The sequence below is a fragment of the Centruroides sculpturatus genome, unplaced genomic scaffold (genome assembly GCF_000671375.1).
Source record: "Centruroides sculpturatus isolate CEXI.00-Female unplaced genomic scaffold, Cexi_2.0 scaffold758, whole genome shotgun sequence".
NCBI classification, from domain to species: domain Eukaryota; kingdom Metazoa; phylum Arthropoda; class Arachnida; order Scorpiones; family Buthidae; genus Centruroides; species Centruroides sculpturatus.
The window spans coordinates 134920-156356 of record NW_019384917.1 but is presented as its reverse complement, the minus strand read 5'-3'; the positions used below and the strand labels follow the sequence as shown (position 1 = coordinate 156356).

The 21437-nt window shown below is 30.9% G+C and overlaps 4 protein-coding genes across 6 annotated transcripts in view; 1 reads left to right on the top strand and 3 right to left on the bottom strand.

Annotated features, from left to right (window-relative positions):
• The window catches only part of LOC111631778 (calcineurin-binding protein cabin-1-like), a 43245-nt gene extending 41367 nt beyond the window's left edge, over nucleotides 1–1878 (bottom strand). The window contains exons 1-3 of one of the 2 annotated variants that reach the window (XM_023376088.1): nucleotides 1806–1878; nucleotides 1628–1691; nucleotides 1468–1551 (exon numbers count right to left, since the gene is read on the bottom strand). In XM_023376088.1, the coding sequence (XP_023231856.1) occupies nucleotides 1468–1551; nucleotides 1628–1630 (87 nt within the window). In that variant the 5' untranslated portion in view covers nucleotides 1631–1691; nucleotides 1806–1878. Of the gene's footprint in view, nucleotides 1–1467; nucleotides 1552–1627; nucleotides 1769–1805 lie in introns of those variants that run through there. The other variant, XM_023376087.1, reaches the window with a different exon arrangement.
• Nucleotides 1879–4293: 2415 nt separating this feature from the next.
• Nucleotides 4294–5569, bottom strand: LOC111631772 (histone H1-gamma, late-like). The gene is made up of 4 exons (XM_023376081.1): nucleotides 5514–5569; nucleotides 5118–5446; nucleotides 4973–5023; nucleotides 4294–4904 (listed from the first exon to the last, which is right to left on the bottom strand). Exons 2-4 carry the CDS (start codon nucleotides 5419–5421, stop codon nucleotides 4294–4296), a joined length of 966 nt encoding a protein of 321 aa, XP_023231849.1. The 5' UTR covers nucleotides 5422–5446; nucleotides 5514–5569.
• Nucleotides 5514–8932, bottom strand: LOC111631771 (radial spoke head 14 homolog). 2 transcript variants are annotated; one of them, XR_002757759.1, is made up of 11 exons: nucleotides 8749–8932; nucleotides 8579–8684; nucleotides 8426–8512; nucleotides 7781–7915; nucleotides 7637–7713; nucleotides 7407–7564; nucleotides 7038–7154; nucleotides 6860–6971; nucleotides 6721–6783; nucleotides 5812–5985; nucleotides 5514–5593 (listed from the first exon to the last, which is right to left on the bottom strand). XR_002757759.1 is itself a non-coding variant. In XM_023376079.1 (10 exons), the coding sequence occupies exons 1-10, from the start codon at nucleotides 8860–8862 to the stop codon at nucleotides 5899–5901; spliced, it is 1056 nt and encodes a 351-aa protein (XP_023231847.1). In that variant the 5' UTR covers nucleotides 8863–8932; the 3' UTR covers nucleotides 5720–5898. The 2 variants fall into 2 exon arrangements, 1 of the variants encoding a protein (XP_023231847.1); XM_023376079.1 differs by lacking the exon at nucleotides 5514–5593 and having other exon boundaries at nucleotides 5720–5985.
• Nucleotides 8933–9398: 466 nt separating this feature from the next.
• The window catches only part of LOC111631768 (epidermal growth factor receptor kinase substrate 8-like protein 2), a 36078-nt gene continuing 24039 nt past the window's right edge, over nucleotides 9399–21437 (top strand). Inside the window, exon 1 of the mRNA XM_023376075.1 lies at nucleotides 9399–9535. The gene's annotated coding sequence lies outside the window, so the exon portion shown is untranslated. The remainder of the gene's footprint in view (nucleotides 9536–21437) is intronic.

Genomic DNA, 21437 nt, shown 5'->3' with positions numbered 1-21437 from the left:
GATAACGGACGATTACGCCACTGTTTATGTTCGTTCGCGCAGTTTTCGATGAGTCATATCATTCTTAACTTGGACGGAAATGAAATTTGTTACAACGTTGCACTTAGTCTTTCATATTTGTTGTTAGTAATTTAAAAGACATTTTGAAACACATACGGAACGATAATAATTTTTTAAAATATAATAACACAAAAATGAAAAGGGAACTCGGGTACACATCTATCGAGAGCCACAAATAATCCTTCAAAGAGCTGCATGTGGCTCGCGAGCCGCAGGTTGGCCACCTCTGGTGTGTATATATATATATTATTGTTATATAACTTTAGTAGAAATTTTAAAATAAAAATGGTTATATAAAACATGTATATTTGTAAATTTAGATGAAAAATCTATAATTATTTATTTAGGACTATAAGCATTTAATCTGAATTTTAAAGTAATTTGATAATTATTTATTCTGTATTTTTTAAGGAGTTAGTCCCGGAAAATCAATCATTATCAAATCTTAAGTCGGTGGGTTTTGACATAGAATGTTACAGTATTATTGGAAACATAACAAATGTAACTTTTATCAAACTGTGTTTTATCGCAGTCTCTTCGGAGTACGAAACATTCTCAGAAAATACATCGGAGAGATCATGTGGCCAAAATTTTGAGGTAATCACATGACCAAGTGGCATCGAAGAGGGGTCACGATACATTTTGTAAAGGTCTGCCATCAGCAGATAATCCACAACAGAAATGAACTTAAGCAAACAGCAAGAATACCGCAGAGTCGGTAATTAGTCTACAGTTTTTAGTTTATATTGTTTTTTTATACAGGTTGGTGACAGAAGATTATGCATGTTTTGGAAATGTCTATCAAATGTGTCTTAAAAAAAATAATTTACAAGAAAACACATAATGGTAAGAATCTATAGTTTTACAAAACCCATTGGTTCTATTCTGTTAACAGGATGCCAGTTGTAACTTTAATCCGACAGGCAATACCATCGTCCGCTAAGACTATCGCGTTTAACTATTTAGCCCACGTGACTGCGCCAGCTTTGAGTAGCACACTCGACCGTTCGTGAAGTACTCGACATTATATAGTTTTAGAGTTTTCCCCCGCAAGCGCTATCGCCCCGAGTGCGAGCGATAGTGAGCACCAATGCACACGTAAAACAGGCAGAATACCAATACATGTTAAAAACTGACCTTTAAGGTCGAATACCCGGCAAAGGGACAATTTTCGGAGTGATGCGAAACTCCTCGTTCGGAGCCGTTGCCGTTCATATCAGTGGCGTACCATTAACAGAAAAGTGCCAAACCATTCCCACAATGTATTTATTTCTTTTTATGCAATTTAAATGTATTTCCATCGCCGACAGAGCGAGAATACACGCCCCAGTAGCCCAGTACCAAAACTAATCTTGTCGCAGATTCTATCCCCAAGTACCTGGCAAACCATTTTTAAAAATGCATTACCTGTGCCTCCTTAGTGGTGACAACTTGGCCTTCATTGCCATCAGATGCAGATCCTGATTTATCATTTAAAGCATTGATCTTTATCTAAACATGAAAAGAAAAAGAAACGTTTCGTTTGAAATTATATATTTAATAATTAAAAATTAATCAATTTAAGTACCATTTTATAAGAATTTCTTCAATCTTCTGCAGCACATTCTGCTATAATTCATCAAATATTTCTCCTTAAATATTAAATGCATGTTAAATTTATGAGCATTATAAAAGATAATACGTATAAAAACGAATTTATATTTTAAAAAGAAAAATGAAAGAAAAAAAAAAGTTTTAATAATTACAAAAATGATTTTTTATAGATTTATAAAACAAAAACAACAGGAATCCATTCTTCCCCTTCTCGTCCTAAAGACCCACCTGGTGAGAGAAAATATATTGGATATTTAATACTCTAATTGATGCTAATATGGATGAGTTTTTCTCAAAAGTAAATGTACTGATTATTATTATTATTATTTAATAACTGTGCAGTTTAATACATCATTAATTGATATTTTTGCGTTGCTAGAATATCTAGACCCGTTTCAAGTTGATCGGTTAATTAAGGGTACGTTCGTAAAGTCGAACGAGTTAAACGAGAATGACGTCATCGTTATTGTTATTTCGTTAGACTTTTCAAACGATTCGTTTAGAACTAAATGGCTGTTTCTAAAATCGAAGATACAAATGTTGCTAGTACAGCCTTATCCGAAATATTTTTCTTAGATTGCTTCGGGTGGACAGTTACTTCAATCATTTCATCTTTTAATTCACAATTTAAACACTCGAGTAGATTTAGAAACATCGATATCGTCGGGCGCCATTTTCTTAACGAAGTAAACNTTGGACAAATGCTGTCTGCTACTTGGGTTACGTATTCACTTAATAATCTTTTTGTGTTTTCAATCTGATTTTTCGTTTATTATATAAATCATCAGATTATACACATTTTCTTTTGCAGGAGTATGGGGATGGATGACCGCCGACGGTCCCGGTGAATTGGTTAGAATAAACGGTAACCTAACAGCGAAACAATACATTAAAATATTGAAAAACACTTTCATACCATCCCTAAAAGCGTTGGAGCCATCGATGAAGGTGCCATTTGTGCAAGACCGATCGCCGATCCACACGTCAAAAGTAACGATGAATTGGCTAGAGACGCAAGAAAGATTAGAATTAATCGATTGGCCGGGTAGAGGAGCCGATCTGAATCCCATAGAAAATTTGTGGGCGGAATTGGTTAGAGAGCCGCTTTATGCCACCACACCCGATGCATTGTGGGAGGAAGTATGTCAGCGTTGGAATTCCTTACGTGAAAGAAACATCTGCGAAGTTTTGGTCAACAGTATGCCAAAAAGATTGGAAAAGGTTATAGAGAAAGAAGGCTTCTGGACCAGATATTAATCATCTTTTAATATTTGTGTATGTGCAAGTAGATAATTCGTGACTGGTAGTAATTGTCTGAAGGTTAACTTTAAATATTGTAGATACTTTTTTATTTAACTGTTTTAGCCTGTTGTCTGTTTTGAGTTACAACATATGAACTGTTTAAAGCTATATGTAATTGTCTATAATTCTGTATGCAAACCAGTTTTTTAAAACATTCTTGAAGAAATCACAAATATGTTTACAGTGGCGTGCTGTCCACGGAAACTGGAAAAGCCGCTTCTCTTGTATTTTCTAAAATACGTATTGTGCGATTATTTTCATATTTTAATGTAGTTTGAATTAAAATTTATATTTTATTATAAACCGCATTATGTATCTTATTACAAATTTCTGTTTCTACATATAGAGAAATTTTTATATGTGGAAAAATTTGATTTTTTTTTAAATTCATAAATTAATGCAAAGAGGTTTTAATTTTCGCATGTACACTTATTGTTCTTTGGGCTTCTTTCGAAAATTATTTAATATCGGGGGTTAGTCTGTCTCAAATATGTCGGGACTCATCATCTGGACACTCCCTATTGTTGTTCGGCCAGGCCCACAATAGGTTCAAGCTAATGAGAGGTGGGAATAATTAGTCTTCAAAAATGTGTTTTTAGTAGTCCAGCTGCAAACACATCTTTCATAAGGCTGAGTTAATAAACTCGGCTTAGATATCGTGTAAATCGGCCGACCATATTTCTACACGATGTTGGTGTAAATAACTTCTTGACTGGATTTCTGGGATGTCCTTGTGTGAAATAGTTGCTGTTTTTCCTTCGAAGAAATATTGCGTATTATTATAATAAATCTTAATACACAAATGCTAAACGGTGTCTCGTTTCACAAATATTATGCTGGAGATTGAAATTGTTAAAAATTACTCTCAGTAAAGTTGGAGTCCGAAACAAAAGTAAAATATAATATTTGGTAGCAGATTATGTATTATGAAAAAAAAAACACGTTCTTTTATGTTAATCTTGATAAAAAGTTGAACAAAAGATGGTAGTTGCTTATTTTTCGGCCTATATTGAATAAGGTTCTAATACAAACAAGTCATTTTGTATGCAAAGTATTCGCCAAAAGTACTTCATTGTAGATAACTTTTTCGAGGTAAGATTTAGAAAAAGACGCTCGATTAAATATTCTTCTTAAGCAAAAATTTATTTAAAAATGAATTTAAATACAAAGATTTAATTCTAAAAACAAAAAAATTTAACATTACAAAAACCAAAAGTAAAACGATACAGTGAAAAACTTCGTAAAAACCTAAATTTCTCGAAAAACAAACAGGAAGAAAGTTTTTTAAAAAAAAAAAGGAACCAAAAAGAAAAATTCAGTTCTTTTTTAAAAATGCTTTCATTTTTGTTTTGTAGATGATTTTTTATCAGAACTTTTTGATTCCGATGGATTTTTCTTTGAAGCATTCGTCTTTTTTTCCGATGTCTTCGTATTTTGTTTCTTCTTAGGTTTTTCTTTGCTTTCAGCTTTAACATCTTTAGAAGCTGATGCTGCAGCAGCAGAAGCAACTGGAACTTTTTTCTTAGAGCTATCCTTCTTTATTACTTTCTTTTTCTTTGGAGATTTGCTTGCAGGCAGTTTCTTCGGCTCTCCGTCTTCTTTCTGCAATTTTTTCTCCTCTTTTTTAGCCACTAATTTCCCTTCTATGCTTTTAGAATTTATTTCTTTAATTATTTTCTTCTTCTTCTTTTTTTTCTCTGTCGACTCTGCCAGTTTTATCGGGGGTGATGCTAGTTTTTTCCCGGTTACCAGTTTTTTCCCGGTTACCAGTTTTTTCCCTGTTGCCAGTTTTTTCGGTTTAATTGTCTTTTTTGCTACAAGAAAACTTCCAATGGCTCCAACTAACTCATTGGATGCTTTTGGTCTAATTAAAACTCCCGTAGAGATTCCTTTCTTCAACGACAGTTTCATACGATATTTTAGTTTCTCTGGATCTATTAGATATTTATCTAAAAAACAAAAAATAATATCTAACAGACAAATATAACGACAGAAAAATAAAAAAAACAACACTTACGAAGTATCCATTTGCGGATAGCTTGTACAGAAGCACCTTTCTTTTTGTCACCTTAATATTGAACAAAAAGAATTTATGAAAATATGAAGGAAAAAAATTAAAATTTATCATCTCAATTGCATAAAACCTATAAATAAAATGTCACCTATGGCATTTACTGCTTCGCAAATCATTTTTAAAGTGTCCGGAGGCACTAATCTTTGAATAGGAAGACGATCATCAGAGTTGGAGGCAACGTTGTTGGTTGTAGATTGGTTTTCTACCGATTTAACGTTTTTAGAGGGTATTGGAGTTGAAGAATTAATATTTTTCTCCGTTTTATCTTGAGAATTCTCCTTACGTTCTTCATCGCTTTCGTTAATCTCTGGTTCAATAACAGATTCAAGAGCGAGAACAAATTGATCGGATTCTTCGTTTTTCTTAATTGTCTCTTTCTTCTTTATTACCATTTTTTAAAATTTCTATATAAAGAAGCTAAAAATATTCTTAAATCTTTATAAATGTTTTTTTAAAAAAAATCTACAAATATAAATGTCCTTACCGACTAAACTCTACGCTCTTATAACACTAAATCACTCCCTCCACATGCACGGTAATTATGTAAATTATGTGATTTACGTACTTAAAATTATAAATTTAGATATTAATTTTAAATTGTAAGTTAAAAATTAATCGTTATAATAAATAAATTGCCTCGTACATTTTTTTTATATTAATTAATTATAATAAGCGAGAACACGAATATAAAATTTTATTTTAAATTTAAAAAAAAAGACATTGATTTTATTTTTTTTATTAAAAAAGTAATAAATTAATTAATAAAAATATGATCACTTTACGTCAATTTGACGTCATTATATTTAACCATAATCGTAAATGACGACAAATTGACGTAAGGTGTACTCCGCCATTTTGGTAATATCATTTCAATTCGGCTTCCAAATTATGACTTCGTACGCAACTTCAGCGATTTCTCTGATTTCTTTATCCGGATCAGACAGCAAATGGCGTATCTAAATTATTAGTAAAATTAAATTAAATATTATTTATTATTTTATCCATTTTATAGCTATACTTATTTACTACACAATACATAACAACAGAAAATACTCTCGTTAATTAAAAAAAAAAGTTATATGAGCCAGATAGAACTGTGATTAATGCAAAATTCGGCATACAGCTATATCTCACTCGGGTAATTAAATGGTCTAATTGCACGCTAGGTTATGCCATTAGAGTATTTTATAATAGCTACTCCAGAATCCTATAAAAAGACTTGCAGAGGTTCACTGTGTTCACAATTTTCAGTCTGTCTTTTGTGTGGAGGTCTTTGAATGCCAGGCATGCCTGTCAAAGACATTATATAGCCTACTGCTAATAGAATTTGAAAAAAGCCACGTCTTTGAATGAGTGTAGCAAAATGGTTTAACCGCCATTTTGACCATTCTGACGTAACCGTGAGCAGATGTGGACATTGGATACATTACAACAGGCAGCTCTAGACGCCCCAGAAAGACCACCAAGACAGATGATCGTCAGACAAATACGAACAGTTGTAACGGCATCATCTTTGTCCACCATCCAGAGGCAGCTAGAAGCCTCATTGCAGAACCTCGTCTCTTCCCGTATCATTGTATGGCTAATGGCGGGGCCCTAAACGTCTTGCCATTCGCTTTCAAATATTGTCAGATATATTGACAATGGAGCCGTGAGAGAACATTTTAGAAATGCAAAGTATATTACAATACCTCTTTGATATTTTTCAAGAAGAATTCTCTTCCTGTTGGAACTTCTGCTAACATAGTAATTGCCTAAATTTTTGAACACGTCCATTAATTATTATTATTATTATTACTAAAATACATTATGTAAATTATGTAAACCTGCCTTTAGACAATTTTTGCGTGTTTCTACACTAGAATCTTCTAGTATAGATAAGAGAAGTGGAAGAGCGTTACCTTCTACAGCTTTAAACTTTCCTTTAATTATTACCGTTATCCTATTAATTAAAAATCAAGTAAATATTATCTTATTTATTACTTATAGTTTACATTTTAATACTTACATCACTAATAAGTAACATAGTTCCGTTCTGAATTCAGAATCCGTGGTTTCTTTTAGATGATTTATAACAGCATCTAATGCCTGTTCACACGCGATAGTTTTACCGAGTTCGATCGTGCTATAATTATGTATACATAAAACTTGATGAGAATTATTATAACGGCAAAAAAATAGATTAAATTATGCTTTTAAAATAAATGTATATGGCCGATAAAATTCAGTTTAAACTGAAAACATGTAGGACTGTAAGATTAATGGAATATGGCAACACAACACGAGGACGATCTGCCAAAAAGGAGTACCAACCGGGAGGACTTTCTATAAGTAACTGTCCCCTATTTAAGTGTTAAAAATATTTCGATTATATTACCATAAATCCGCCATGACGATAGCTGCCTTTCGCTTTATTACAATAGAATCACTTTCAAATAGTTCCATTATAATGGCTATAGCTCCGGCATTCAGTACTTTTTCGGTTTTAAGAGCGTTGATTTTCAAACATTCGTGAATAATTTCGAGAATAATTTCCTACAAATATATATATTTAAAAAAAATTAATTAAAAGTATAAAAAGTAACGAAAACGACAAAGTAAGAATACTTTGTTTTCATCATTTTCTTCTTTCAGTTTCTTTATCAGAATGGTGATTAAATCATGATAAACGATAGCTGCTGAACCTAAATATTTATACATTATTTATGACGATGTTTACGTAACAGTTAGTAATTCAAAATATTTATTTACCTTCTGGATTACATGATAAATTTCTAAGTGTTGTATATGCGTGTTTTCTAACGTTTTGCAACACATTATCTAATAATAGTATGGCTCCTTCAATTAAATCAAAAGCTAAAAATGCTTTCCTTCCCGCTGGTGTAACTGAAATTTACGTTCTTGAATGAATTAGATATTTAGCATCGATAATAAAAAATTATCATTGATTGAATTAAGTTTTTTTTTTTTACTTGCACCCCAATCATACTATATTTCAAACTGCGCCCCGATTCCCAGATGTGTACCATTTAATTTTTCATGAATATTTCATTCTTTATTAATGCTCGATAGAACATTTATAAAAGGAGTTCAATGCCTAATTTTACTTTTTCGGTTCCCGAAGCTCGAAAACTTCAATTGACGGCCGCATGTCCGAGCAGTTAAGGTGGTAGCTTACCGCTCTGAAGGACCTGGGATAAAATCCGGACGGATCGAAAACCTCCAGAAACTTTTTAGGGGTGGTCCGTCCAGATATGTCGGGCCACCTTCACCACCCAGTCGCCCCATTGTGGGCCTGGCCGAACCCATAATAGTCTTGCTTTAAAAGCCCTGTTAATGCCCATAGGACTGAAAACATTTTTATGTTCATAAGACCATAGATAACTGCTACGATACCTGTAATTATGCTAAGAATTTCTGCCCCTTTTGTACATATAAATTCATCCGAATCTGTCCACGTACTTTCTAAATTCTCCCGAAGCCCTGTTGGAACAACATTTTAAAAGTAAATCTATCTATAAACAGCATTCATAGCAAATAACCATTTACCTCTTCTAAGATATTGATAAGCATTTCGAGGATCATATAATAGATCACATAATGATTGCAGAGTTTTCTTCCGTGTCTCTTCGTCATTATCTTGGCACAGAACATTCTACAAAAGAATTTTATAGAATAATTTAATAATCCGATTTAAAATAAATGTAAATTTTACGTACCATTTTATAACAATTCCATGTTTCATATGAAAAATTCTCTTTGGTCGGATGAATAACTGGATAACCCACTGAAGAAATGGATACATTACCAGAATTTAAAAAGCATCTATCCATTTTTGAATCTATTTAAATATTCTATTTATAATTTAAAATTCAATAGAACATATTTAAAATCAATTTTGAATTAGTTTCTAGTATAGATAAGAGAAGTGGAAGAGCGTTACCTTCTACAGCTTTAAACTTTCCTTTAATTATTACCGTTATCCTATTAATTAAAAATCAAGTAAATATTATCTTATTTATTACTTATAGTTTACATTTTAATACTTACATCACTAATAAGTAACATAGTTCCGTTCTGAATNGCCTCCCTTTTTTTTGCCCATAAGATAACGCGCCGCTGTCTGGCCTCGTTTGTCATTATCCAATTATTCCCGTCGCGGGCCTGGCCGAACCCACGAAGGATACGGAAAAAAAATCCCAAACTAAAAAAATTTTAATTTGTGTAATTAAATAGGATTCGACAGTAAATTAATATTAATTATAAATTATTAATAAGATAAGCGTAATTAATAAATTAATAAAACAAAATTGAAATTAAAAGAAAAAAAAATAATAATAATAATTTAAACATCATCCCCGATTTAATAATACGATGGTGGCGCTGTGATCGATAACAACAACAACAACAGACGATAGAACCGTCGACCTGAAACTGTAATCGGGTTGTTTTTCTCGATTATACGATAAAATATTGTCTTTGATACGTTCAAGAATGCAATATCAAGTAAGATAAAGGTTTAAAGTTTAAAAGATTTCAAAATTAGATAAGATCTATACATATTTGTTTTCATAAAAACATTCCTTTTTCTATTTTGATAACCCACACCTGTTATCTTTCATAAGATATATTATTTTTGATATTTTCCACATTAATATATAATTTAATATATTACACTGTTCTATTTTTGGTTTTATATGATGATATATTACTTTACCTTAATTTGTGTAATATTTATATTTTTGAACATTATTTTGACATTTGTTATTAAATAGGTTGTGTTAGGATCTGTATAATACTGTTCTACATGGTAGAAATCTTGCTTTTAGATCAATTTCTATATACAGAATGTAGTATAGTATACTGTGGTGTAGGTACTATTACACTTCCGAATGAGTCGGTTGTATCGGTAGACCGTAACAGCAGGGGCAAAAAAGTCAAAGGAACCGTACCTCTATGTGCGACCGTTGGCAGGATCGGCCTACTTCTGGCTTGCGCGCAATCGTTCTGCTAAGACTATGACATTTAACTATTTGGCCCGTGTGATCACACTGGTTTTGAGTAGCACAATTGACCGTTTGTGGACTACTCGACATTATATAGTTTTAAGGGGTGTGGGGCTTTGAGGATGTTGAGGTGCAAGCAGTAGCGAGCACCGAAGTCCGACACTGTGGAAAATATGCAGTGGTACTGGTAAAAACTGAATGCAAATATCTCGTAAAGGATCGCACGTGCAAGTACGGTTCTGTTGATTTTTTTGCTCGTACGGGGAGAGGTCTGTAACTCCAGGGTGGCGGTAAATCCCTCGTTCGGAGCTCGCATCTTATCGTAGTGTTTACTATAATATAGTGTAGACTTGCTATATATACAGTATACAGTATAATAGTGTGTGTATAATTATATATATATAAATAATAAGCACACTCCTTAATTACTTAAACCATCCAATCCAACAACATACAATAATTTGTTCAATATGCCATAGTCCTACAAAATAAATTGAACCAGTACACAAAAACAAGAAGATTCACAAAAGTGAAGATTCTCCCAGTAATATTTTATATGTACCAGTATATATTTTTAAGTAAGCTGTATATATATATATATATATATATACATTTTACCTAAAAATAACTTACATCACTCTATATTGACATTTGGTCATGTTTTATTGTTATAATAAATATATATAACTGTCAGAATCCCCGCTGTTGTGAATCTTCTCGGCTATATGCACCAGAACAATGTTTTGAAGGACGCATTAACATATTGAACAACACGTTATTGTGTGTTGTTGGATTGGACGGCTTAAGTAGTTAATGCATGTGTGTTAAACTTCAGTTCAATTCTATGAAGTTTTTGTCAGTAGTACGGCCTAAATATGGCCTGTCTCTTACCGTGCAGCTGCTCCATTGACAGCCTGGCTAAATCTATGACAGATGTAAATAAAACACCCTGATGTTGGGAAATGAGAAAGAATTTTAAAAAAATATGTTGCTGAGAAGTGATTGATGATATGTTACCTGTGTTTTCTGAACTCTCAGAAGATATTAACTTGCAAACAGAATCTAGAACTATATCTGTTGCTACGCAAACACTATCTTATTTCACTTACATGAAATATGATAGAACATATCAGATATAAAATACTTTAAATGATTTATAAAGGTATATAGCATCTGTACTGATGGTCTTGTTCTATTTATATTTGTTAAAGAAAAACATAGCTGTATTTTTAAAGGAAATGAAGAAGATATAACATCAGTAGAAGAGAGATTAAATTATAAAACAATTATATAATTAACTGGATTTTACTGTGATTATTTCTCAAGTAATTATGATTAATATTAAAAAATTAATATCAAACAGCCAGATTCTTTTATTGGTTACTTAAGGCTAATTAATTATTAAGTAATTTGGCTAGAGTGAAGTTAAAAATGAATTATTAAAGTTGATGTTAAGCAAAACAAATTGTATTGTTATTTTGATATTATTAATGAAATTCCATATGCAGTCATGAAGAAACTGAAAGTCGATTAATTATTCAAAATTAAGCTTTAAAATTATATTCATATGGGAAGTAGATTTGGACAGCATAATTTTTATGATTTATTTAAGTTAATCAAGAATTCTTTTATTATTATTATTATTATTTTTTATCTGAAAAGTTCTAATTTTGCTAAATCATTTTTATTATATGGGAAGTAGATTTGGACAGCATAATTTTTATGATTTATTTAAGTTAATCAAAAATTCTTTTATTATTATTATTATTTTCCATTATATTTATGACGTGTTTCAATTCGAAAATTCGGGATTTTAAACTGTTATATCAAGGATTTCTTTATTTCGCGATTGAATAGATGAATAAATAAGGTCAAAATGGATTTTTCTGAAAAGAAACGATTAAATTATTTTTAAAAAGTAGATTTAATATTATTCCTTTTAGTAAAATGCATGTGAAATTCTTTGAATATTTTTTTCAATCTAATTTTTCGATTTAAATGCGAAATTTTTTTAGATTTATTGAACTGAAATTATTTTGACTTCGTTATAATAAATATTTTAAATTCTACTTTTAAAAAAATTGTTTAAATTTGTTGCTAACTTTAAAAAAAAACACGNTTTGATTTTTAGTTTATTATTTAATTAAATTTTAAAATAATAAAAATAATATTTTTATTCGGTAAATTTTCTAATCTGTTCTCTTAAGCAACAGACTATCTATAAGAGAAATCGATTTATTAATTTGAAAATATTTGAATTGCTGGAAATGTTCATATCTATTCTAATTATAAGTCTAAAAAATACATTTTTGAATGTTAGAAGCATACAAAGGAGTTTTCTATAACAGAGTTTTGATGTTTCGAAGCATGCAAATCTATCTGCATGAAAGCACTTTTACTCAATAGATATATGTTATTTGTGCACTGAATTAGTGACTTTTCTGTAACATATAATTTATTAATGCATAAGAAAGAATGCAGTTTTAACAGGAATAGGAGTTTCAGAAGCATCTATTCAGTTAAAATGGGTGGAGTAGCATTTCCTCGATAAATATTCCTTTTCTTTCCTTTCTTATATAATACATAAAAGAATAAATTTTACAGATTCAATTTCCACAAACAGAGGAATAAAGCATGTCCTGCGTTGTCAAGTATAAGGTTATCTTTAAAAATAAAGAATGCTATTTAAATTATTTTTTTTTGCATAAACAATTTATTGAACTTGAAATGACGAAATTACAAAATGCATTTTTATGAAATGCAATTATGTAAAGCTCTACTCCATTTTATAGAAAACGTTTCTTGACATTAAAAAAACGCACCCAAATAATTCTAATTTTAAATTTATCTGAATTGAAAAATGTGTCTGATTGTCAAGAAGATACAATAAAATAGGAAAGCGTCAACCAATCCAAGCTTCGAGTGTAATCTGTTAGAATTTATAGCTACGGAGAAAGAAAACATGTTGTGTAAAATAATATTTATGACTGGGGAGTATATCCAAGGGTGTGAATACGTCAATGTTTTATCTAAAATGATAAAATATCTACTCGCACACCCTCTGGTCATCAATTTTAGAATAATTTGAAAAATTCTTGTTTGCCACGCATTTCTGTTTTGACGGCGTAATATTTTCTACGTGTAATTTAAATTTATATTGAGAAGTAATTCTAACATTGCAACCTAATATAGTAAAGAATTGCATTAAATTTTTAATGTGATCAAAAGTATTGACAATTTTTTTTTGGATTATTTCCAAAATTTGAAAACAAACTTTCTCTGTCCTTGTAAAATTGTGTAGGAGTGCATTGATAAAACCATACAAGTCAAACTACAATTGTGGATTTTTTTTTTTGTTTTATTCTTTTTTACCAGGTACAGTTTACCAAATACAAATATTGAAAACAGTAAAATTTAAATATTGTGTCAAATATCTATTTTTAGCCGTTTTAGGTAACGTTTTTTGTAATTTGTTATAACATTTTTATGTATCAACATGGCTGTATCAAGTTGTCCAATGTTAAAGTTAGTAACCTCCTAACCTAGATATTTCCTTCCTGACATATACACTGAATAATTTTTATTATACCTTACGCTATCATGACATACAGACATTATAAAATTTGACAATAAAGGCAAAATAATTTTGATTTTCGTTAATTTTATTCACTTGTAAAGGATGTAAGATTTTCTCATGCATGTTAAATGCTTCAGTGAGGTGTAGAATAATTTATTACCATCTTTTTATTTTTTTTTTATGATAATGCTATGAAGTGACAACTCACTCTTGAGGATATCATTCAAAATTAACTAATCGCTGTGAGGATTTATGTTTTTATCATGGAAACTATACATTATAGAGTTTATTGACATTAAGCAATAAATTTTCTACATAAACAGTATTGTTTTAAATATTCAAAACATGTTTGGTCGGTCAGTATCGGCTTCATCTCGTTCCTAACTATGCTCTGATTTTTTCCAGGTCTTCGGCAGTTTAAAAAGGAAAAAATTTGCTCATGTATTTATAATTTAAGATGCATAAAAATGGTACATAATGTCAATTAAAACATAAGCATAAGGTTTATAAACTGGAAGTCATTCATGCTTCCCATTCCAGATTGCATTTTAATTTGAAGTTTGATTGATACATACCAGATAGTTACGTAAGGTGACCGACGTTTGATTTATAGACTCTGGCATGGAACAAAAGTTAAGTAGGTTGTAATATGAAATAAATAAAAGATGCTATGCCGTAGTTTAAATTCGTAAGAATAGAAACAACATTCTACTTGACTCATTTCCGACTGTCATCATTCATCATCGTGCTCTTTCAAACAGAACGCACCAAAATAACCATCAAGGGTAGGAGCTGATAGACCTTGAAAAGTTACAATTATTTCTCAATTTAAATATACATTTTTTTCCATACGAAAAGCATTCAAATTATTTAAAATAATTCCATTAAGATTTTTGTATATCGAATGTTGATTCCGTAAGCGTTAATAATAATCGTCAAGGACAAATCAAGGACTTTTATAAAAATCTCTTCGGGCAATATAAATATTTGTTTTATTTTTTTACCCCCTTCACTGGCTACTGTTTTATACAGGACTTTAATAGAGAAAGGAATTTGCTGATACTTGTAATGCCATCTAGGTATTGATAGTGATTTAGTGCATATTAAACAAACCTAATCTTAAATTAACAAATAAAACAATAATTCAAAATAAGATAACATATTTAAGAAGAAAAATATTTTTTTTTAAAAAAAGAACAGAAATGTATCATAAATACTTTAAAAACTGTAAAGCTAGAATGGTTTTTATACTCCACCAAGTTGCATTTAGGAATTTAAAAATCATTTTTCCTGGAGAAAAAATATTTTTTTTTGTTCTCTTTTGTTCAATCTACTTATGTTTTTAACCTATTCTCCGAGTACAAAATATGTAGTTTAGGATAAATATAAAAATTTTTATGAATATTGCTCCGAGCATTATCGGCTTCACACACACACGTATCAGTTTTCCGAGAAATTCAAGGTAAGACTATACTAGTTTCGATCAACGAATTACTTAATTAAATACACATCAAGAATCGTTTTATATCTTAAGATTTTATACATTTTTTTAGAATATTTTTGTAGTTATTAACTAAAATATACATAATACAATTATGGAGAATAGTTAACTGGCAGTTGTTTTAGTCTCCCATTAAGTGCCTCCCAATGCACAACTTGTTTTTCTGGAACTTCCCCGTTGTTGTTCTGTGTCTAGTAGAATTTTTAAAAAAGCTTAATGTATCATTATCTTAAATCATAATGCATGTATGTATATATATCAACAGTTTATCGACGGGTCAATCCACGTCTAGAGTTTTTTGACTGTCTTGTTACAATTTTCTACTTTTTTATTACTGTTAAATAGGTGTATAACGGTGTGTAGAACGGTAACAGAACTTGTTTGTGAAGTGTTAAAATTACCTCCCTTGTTTTTTATATATATAGATATAATTATCAACCTTTTTGGAAGTAGAGTTTAGCAAGAAAAATATGAAATTCACCTACAGGATAGTTGCAGAACCTGTAAAAATATATTTTTTCTGACGTGAGATAAATCATAATAAAATGCTTGCTTCGGTATTAGATTGTAGATTTTAGTTCAGAATATTGTGTATACTTAATTACTAATTGGGTTCTATCCGCGAAAATTGTAAAACTGATATAAATCTCTTCTCCAAGTGGAGATTTTAATGTTGAAACTGTTTACAGCTATCCATAATTACGTAGACAGTTATGGGCCTTAGGCTAGAATATAACGACAAGAGCAGTAGGCGTACACTCTGCAGCTGCATAGGCATAATTGCCGAATGTATAGGAAGCTTTCAGCTATAAATTAAAAATGGACGACGTTCGTGTATCCATTGTTTTAGCTAACGGATCAAAATATAAAGCGTGGATCTTTTATGCATCAGTTATGTTATATATATATCAGCTATATAATATAAATATATATATATTTTTGACGTCTTTCAGTCACAGTTAGTCACCTTTATAATTTGCGTGAACCTTCTCCCCGATAGCCGGAGGCCACCTAGAATAATAATAATAATAATAAAAGAACAGAATTGATGATGTAACAGCATCCTGGTCCAACGTGGAAGCAATATTTTTTTATTGTATACAAGATGAATAGCGAGTTTTGCCGCTTTGTAAAGTCATAGTGTCACACGGGTGTTTACGAAATTCCGAAATTCTGTGACGAAACCGATTCTAGATGTTCCAGAATATTATATAGAACAGATATAATTAGAAACCTTCTTCAGGTGTATTCTAGAATTGCTCATTCCCTTAGGTGTTTTAGCAAAGACAATAATGACAAAAAGCGCAGTGTAACACTGCGCTTTTTGTCGTAAATATCTCATCACTTCCGTGACTAGGTAAAGTGGGATGTGTTTCCCCGAGGGACAGTCTTCGTGAGTTACTTTTGCTCTCCCCCCTCTCTCTAATTTTGAAGGACGCGCGGATCTATCGAATACTCACATATAATACGTATATAATTAAATATCTATTCCTAGTAATTAATCGATCGAAAGTTGGTGTGTGGGGAGAGGGGGGAGAAAGGTATTTTGGAGGTCGGCAAAGGCGGGAACTGGGAACCAACTAGGTCACAGGTATAGGTGTGCCGGCAGAAGATCCAAAACAGAGACATATACAGGAGACGACGTCCCACAATTCCGAATCGTGGCTTTTACACGCAACACGCGCAAACTTCGTACCCCCCCGCCGCCGCCGCTGCCTTAAACAGGTTATATTGCGTCACGTAAATAGTTAGGATTCCATTTTGTGAGGCTCTGGAAGGTTGAGCGTGTTCGCCTATTGTTTTCCGATAACACAAGAATTTAATATAGCGGAGTCTATCGAAGGTCGACTTGTTCCGATGTGTTTTCTACTCTAATAAACTATTCGAATTGTATCCGCGGAGACGACAAAAAGTAAACAGTTTTAAACGTGGAATATAAACGTTTCGAAACGTTTATTTATTTATTTTATGTTTTTTTTTATTCCATATCGGCTCACACGCGATTAACGCGTCGTCACAGGTTGCAAACAGGGTCACTCCTACTTCGCGTCACGTGGCATGATAAACGAGAAACCGAATAGGATAAGGTAGAGCTGGATTTATCTTTCTCATGAAGGTAAGGCCTATATCGTTTCTAAAATAACGTGACGTTACCTTAATTTAAACTATAGTAGTAACGGGAGACGTGTTACGCCGGCGTAACCACTCGTTTCTATCATCGTCGCTAACCTACTCTCTACGAATTTTCCTATAGTAGCTTAATTAGATTTATGTTTACCATCGATTTTCATGCGTTTATACTACTTAACTTATCCGCTATATTTATTTATTTTTTCCTAATTAAGAGTTTAATATATAATGGGTCAAGCATGCGCGACCCGACCTCTGACAACTGTTGACTCGATTCAATTATTTCCGCGATTCAGATTCTCACAACTTTCGACCCCGTTACACGTCCTTCCGTATCGTGAGAGAGACGTAAAATTTGATGAAGGATAATGGAAGATAATCGGGATCGCTACACGAAATAAAACACGCGAAAAAAATTGGAGAGGATCGGATTTGACACCTGCGCATTTTAGCAATCTCATGTAGTGGCATTCCATACACCTGTCGTCACTTACGGAAATCTACAGTTGTAAACCTGATCTACAAGCTCTGGTGCCTTCTATTTTGCCGTGCATATAAAAATCCTTGCTTAATTACGTGGATTTTTTTTTTTAATAATTTTTTTCTTTTTAATTAAACAGAACATTGAACTTGATTATGCATAATTTCCGTCTCTAGTCGGCGGCGAAGTAGCGCAGAGTTTTGCGTATCGCAGCGGAGAAGACGGGCACGCCGAACCGGGTTCGTAGATTCGCAAGATTGCATAAAATTGAAAAATCCCACGTTTGCAACGTTACCCGGTTTGCGCAACGTTAGGGATGTTATACAATCTCCGACGGAATGTTTCGTACCGTTAAAATTTTCTCAACTTGTCTTTCTACACGGCGGTGCAACTAATGTAGAGATGTCGCTACCACGTATAGAAGTAAACAACCTTACAGATTGAGAAATGCTAGCGATTAATGTTATTGCATATAATCTCTCTCGGGACATTTTTTGCCACGACTTTCTAGTCTTTTTTTTTTGGTCGGCAACGGATGTAAATACTTGACCTAATTTGTTTTTAATCCTTCATCTCCGTCATTTTATTAAAAATAAAACTAGTAGAGAATTTTAATGCATGAAAGTTTATCTAATTTTAACATTTGTTTCCATTACTTTTACTAAATTTTTCAGATTTTTAATATGTTAAGTAACTTAGAAAAGAGAGGTAAAAATGTGTCATTATGTCACTTTACTTATGTAAATCTTAACGAACCAAAATATGTAATTAAAATATTTTGGTTTGTTAAGAAATATAACTGCATAAACATTAAAGATTTACATTGTTTTATTATTGTCTGTTGATCTAATTTTTATTACAAAAAAAATGGATCCATTATGTATTTATAAAGGACTCCATTCAAAATTGGTATTGTTTGTATGATATTTTTCCTTTTTGTTGTAATAAATAGGCAAAAATTATTGTTGTTATTGGTGACATGAAAAATAACTTATTAATTACTAGAGTCTACGAAACACTACAACGTAAGAGTATATTCAGGATAAATTTTAGAAAAATGGAATGTATTTTTAAATGATAAACATCTGTACAGACTTAAATATTGCTTTGTCATTTAAATTTCCACACGCAAACTCTATAAAGCAACGTAATACAGAAAATTGTTTGCTTTTTATTTGAAATATACACACAGATGTTACATATATGAATCAGGTAATATTTTTCGTAGTTTCTAACTGCATAAACTACTGATTCTTTACAATTTCGGACTTCTTGTGTGTTTAGGTATTGAATAAATTTATGCTGAATCTAATTTAAGGTGCATAAGAACTGCTGATTTAAGATGTCATTCAAGGTGACGTCTTAAATCAGCAGTTCTTATGCACCTTAAATTAGATTGTAGCTCTGTAGGAGTTACGAAATTTGTAGGAAACATATTTTTATCGTCTCATCTATCAAAAATATTTTATTTAAAGTTCTTAATAAGTTTCGAAATACAAGTATCTAATAAATCATGTAGAAAATTGTTTTTCTTATCTAATTTTCAGTTTCTAACTATCTTGTATCTATTCTTATAACTGAATAAGTTGATATATTTGTTATTTCAATTTACACACGTACTATTAAATAATTGTAAAGTATCTTGTTCACCAATTGTTCATATATTGAATAATATCATATCATATATAGATAAAACTAGCAAGAACAACAAATTCCATTGTTATTCTTACTTACTTTATCTATAATATTTGCTAAAGTTACTTCACGGTTTTCAAGTAGTTAAACTGTATTGATGTCGACAGCCAGAAAATCGAAGACTTATTAGATACTTTATTCGTCAGGCACGTGAGAAAAACGAATTCTTGTAAGTTTTACACTTATAATTGTTTTATTTATTAAGAAGTTTTGAATTTTTACGTAAATGTTAAATGAATTATTCATAAAAAAAATTATAATCTCGTCGACTAGTCAGTCGAGATCTGATAGACAAGTTGTGTTCATTGTGTGGTGCGTTCTCTCTTGAATATTTATATTTATATATTAGCATACATATGAATAGTAGTTTTCTCAATGAATACAAATTTCAAAAATTCTAAGTTGGTTATATATGGTTAAGTAGAAACCGCCTCAAATTTACAGAATAAAATCTAGTAAATTGTTAGTAATATTATTATTTAATTTATGTTTATTTGGAATTATGTAAGAATTTTCTTGTAGAAGTTCATTAACAAAAAAGAAAGAGAGAGAGAGAGAGAGAGATTGCGTAGAATCATTAGGACCTTGTTATAAACTAGTTTTCGTAATAAACGTTTGTAATACATTTTAACCCATTTAGTACAAGAGTCTAATTGCAAAAAATGTCCGAGCCCTCATTTCTTTTGTTTCGCGTCATTATGTATAAGTGTTATAAGCTGTAAATTAAAACCTATTTAACAAATTTTACTTCCTGGAATATATTCTGCATATCTTTAGTATTAAAAAATAATAATAAAAAATTGATCGAAAAAATTAATTGAAAATTGACACGCAAATTTTAAAATTCGAATTTAAAATAGGAAAATTTTGAGTAGTCGAACACTTAAGGCATGCAATCTAACTCTTCAAGCTCAGTTAAGCTTTAGCTCATTAAAAATTCTTTGAATACAAGTAAAGAAAGTGTGAACTAGTTTCAAAATAAGTTTAATGAAGGAGGAAAAAACGAATTTTATAAATAAATATAAAATTACTCATTCAAGTGTAGAAAAATTTTCATATGAATGAAAATGTCATTTTGTTTCAGAGTTTGTTTCTATATATAAATTTCTATAGTTGCATTTAAATTTAGACATAATCAGTACTAAACAGCTTAAGTATGTTTTATTGTTAGTGCATAGAGAGAGACAGAAATCAGCAATTGTACTATTTTTGGTTCCTTGAAAGTCGAGAAATTCTAAAATTACGTTCGATCAGATTGCCAGTTCAGTGAGTAATAACGTACTTAGACAAAAATTTGAATTCCATTTAAAAGTTTATGTCGATAAAAGGGCTCCGTGCTTAAAAATATTCGGATTTTTAGTTGTCGACTTTTTCTGCTTTATATTTCTGCCCTAGAATTGCTGTGTCCTTTTACACTTTATAAATTATCTAGCATCTATTATAGTTTATTGCCTTTTTTTTTTTTTGAACTAATTTGCATAAAAATTTTATTAATAATCTGTGAATAGGATTTAGTATTAAATTAATGTTCTGTATTCAATTTAAATAAATTACAAATTGTAATTTGATACTTCAAAATTAATTTTTTACCCCTAGAATTAATGGTGAATAGTTTAAATTATAGGTTTCCCTTGCTTAATGTGGGATTTGATTAACGCGCGGAATTAATTGTGGCAATCCCTTTATATACGCAACAGAAGTTTTAATTTATGTGGCTTTACAAGCCGTCTTTACTTAACATAGATACTGTGTTTTGATTAATGCGATTTTGATATATGCGGTAGGATCGAGGGATTAATTAATCACGTTAGTCAAGAGATACTTGTACATTTGAAAACATATATAACCTTCAAAATATTATAAGCATGTAAATTGTTTAAGTTTGTATCATAATTTATAACTTCAAAATTATATATTTTTTATTAAGATTAGAAGAAAAAAGTTGTGTTACTCTTAAAAATATTTTATATATGATAAGGGCCTGATTTATGTATAGGCTAAACAAGCTACAGCTTAGG

Excerpts from the sequence above, each read along its gene's own strand:
- LOC111631772 (XM_023376081.1), bottom strand. The coding sequence starts at position 5,421 with ATGGTAATAAAGAAGAAAGAGACAATTAAGAAAAACGAAGAATCCGAT. Across the intron at positions 5,024-5,117 it reads CGAAGCAGTAAATGCCATAG|GTGACAAAAAGAAAGGTGCT; the intron begins GTGACATTTTAT and ends TTCAATATTAAG. Across the intron at positions 4,905-4,972 it reads TATCCGCAAATGGATACTTC|ATAAATATCTAATAGATCCA; the intron begins GTAAGTGTTGTT and ends TTTGTTTTTTAG.
- LOC111631771 (XM_023376079.1), bottom strand. The coding sequence starts at position 8,862 with ATGGATAGATGCTTTTTAAATTCTGGTAATGTATCCATTTCTTCAGTG. Across the intron at positions 7,916-8,425 it reads AATTCTTAGCATAATTACAG|TTACACCAGCGGGAAGGAAA; the intron begins GTATCGTAGCAG and ends CGTAAATTTCAG. Across the intron at positions 7,714-7,780 it reads TTTATCATGTAATCCAGAAG|GTTCAGCAGCTATCGTTTAT; the intron begins GTAAATAAATAT and ends ATAAATATTTAG.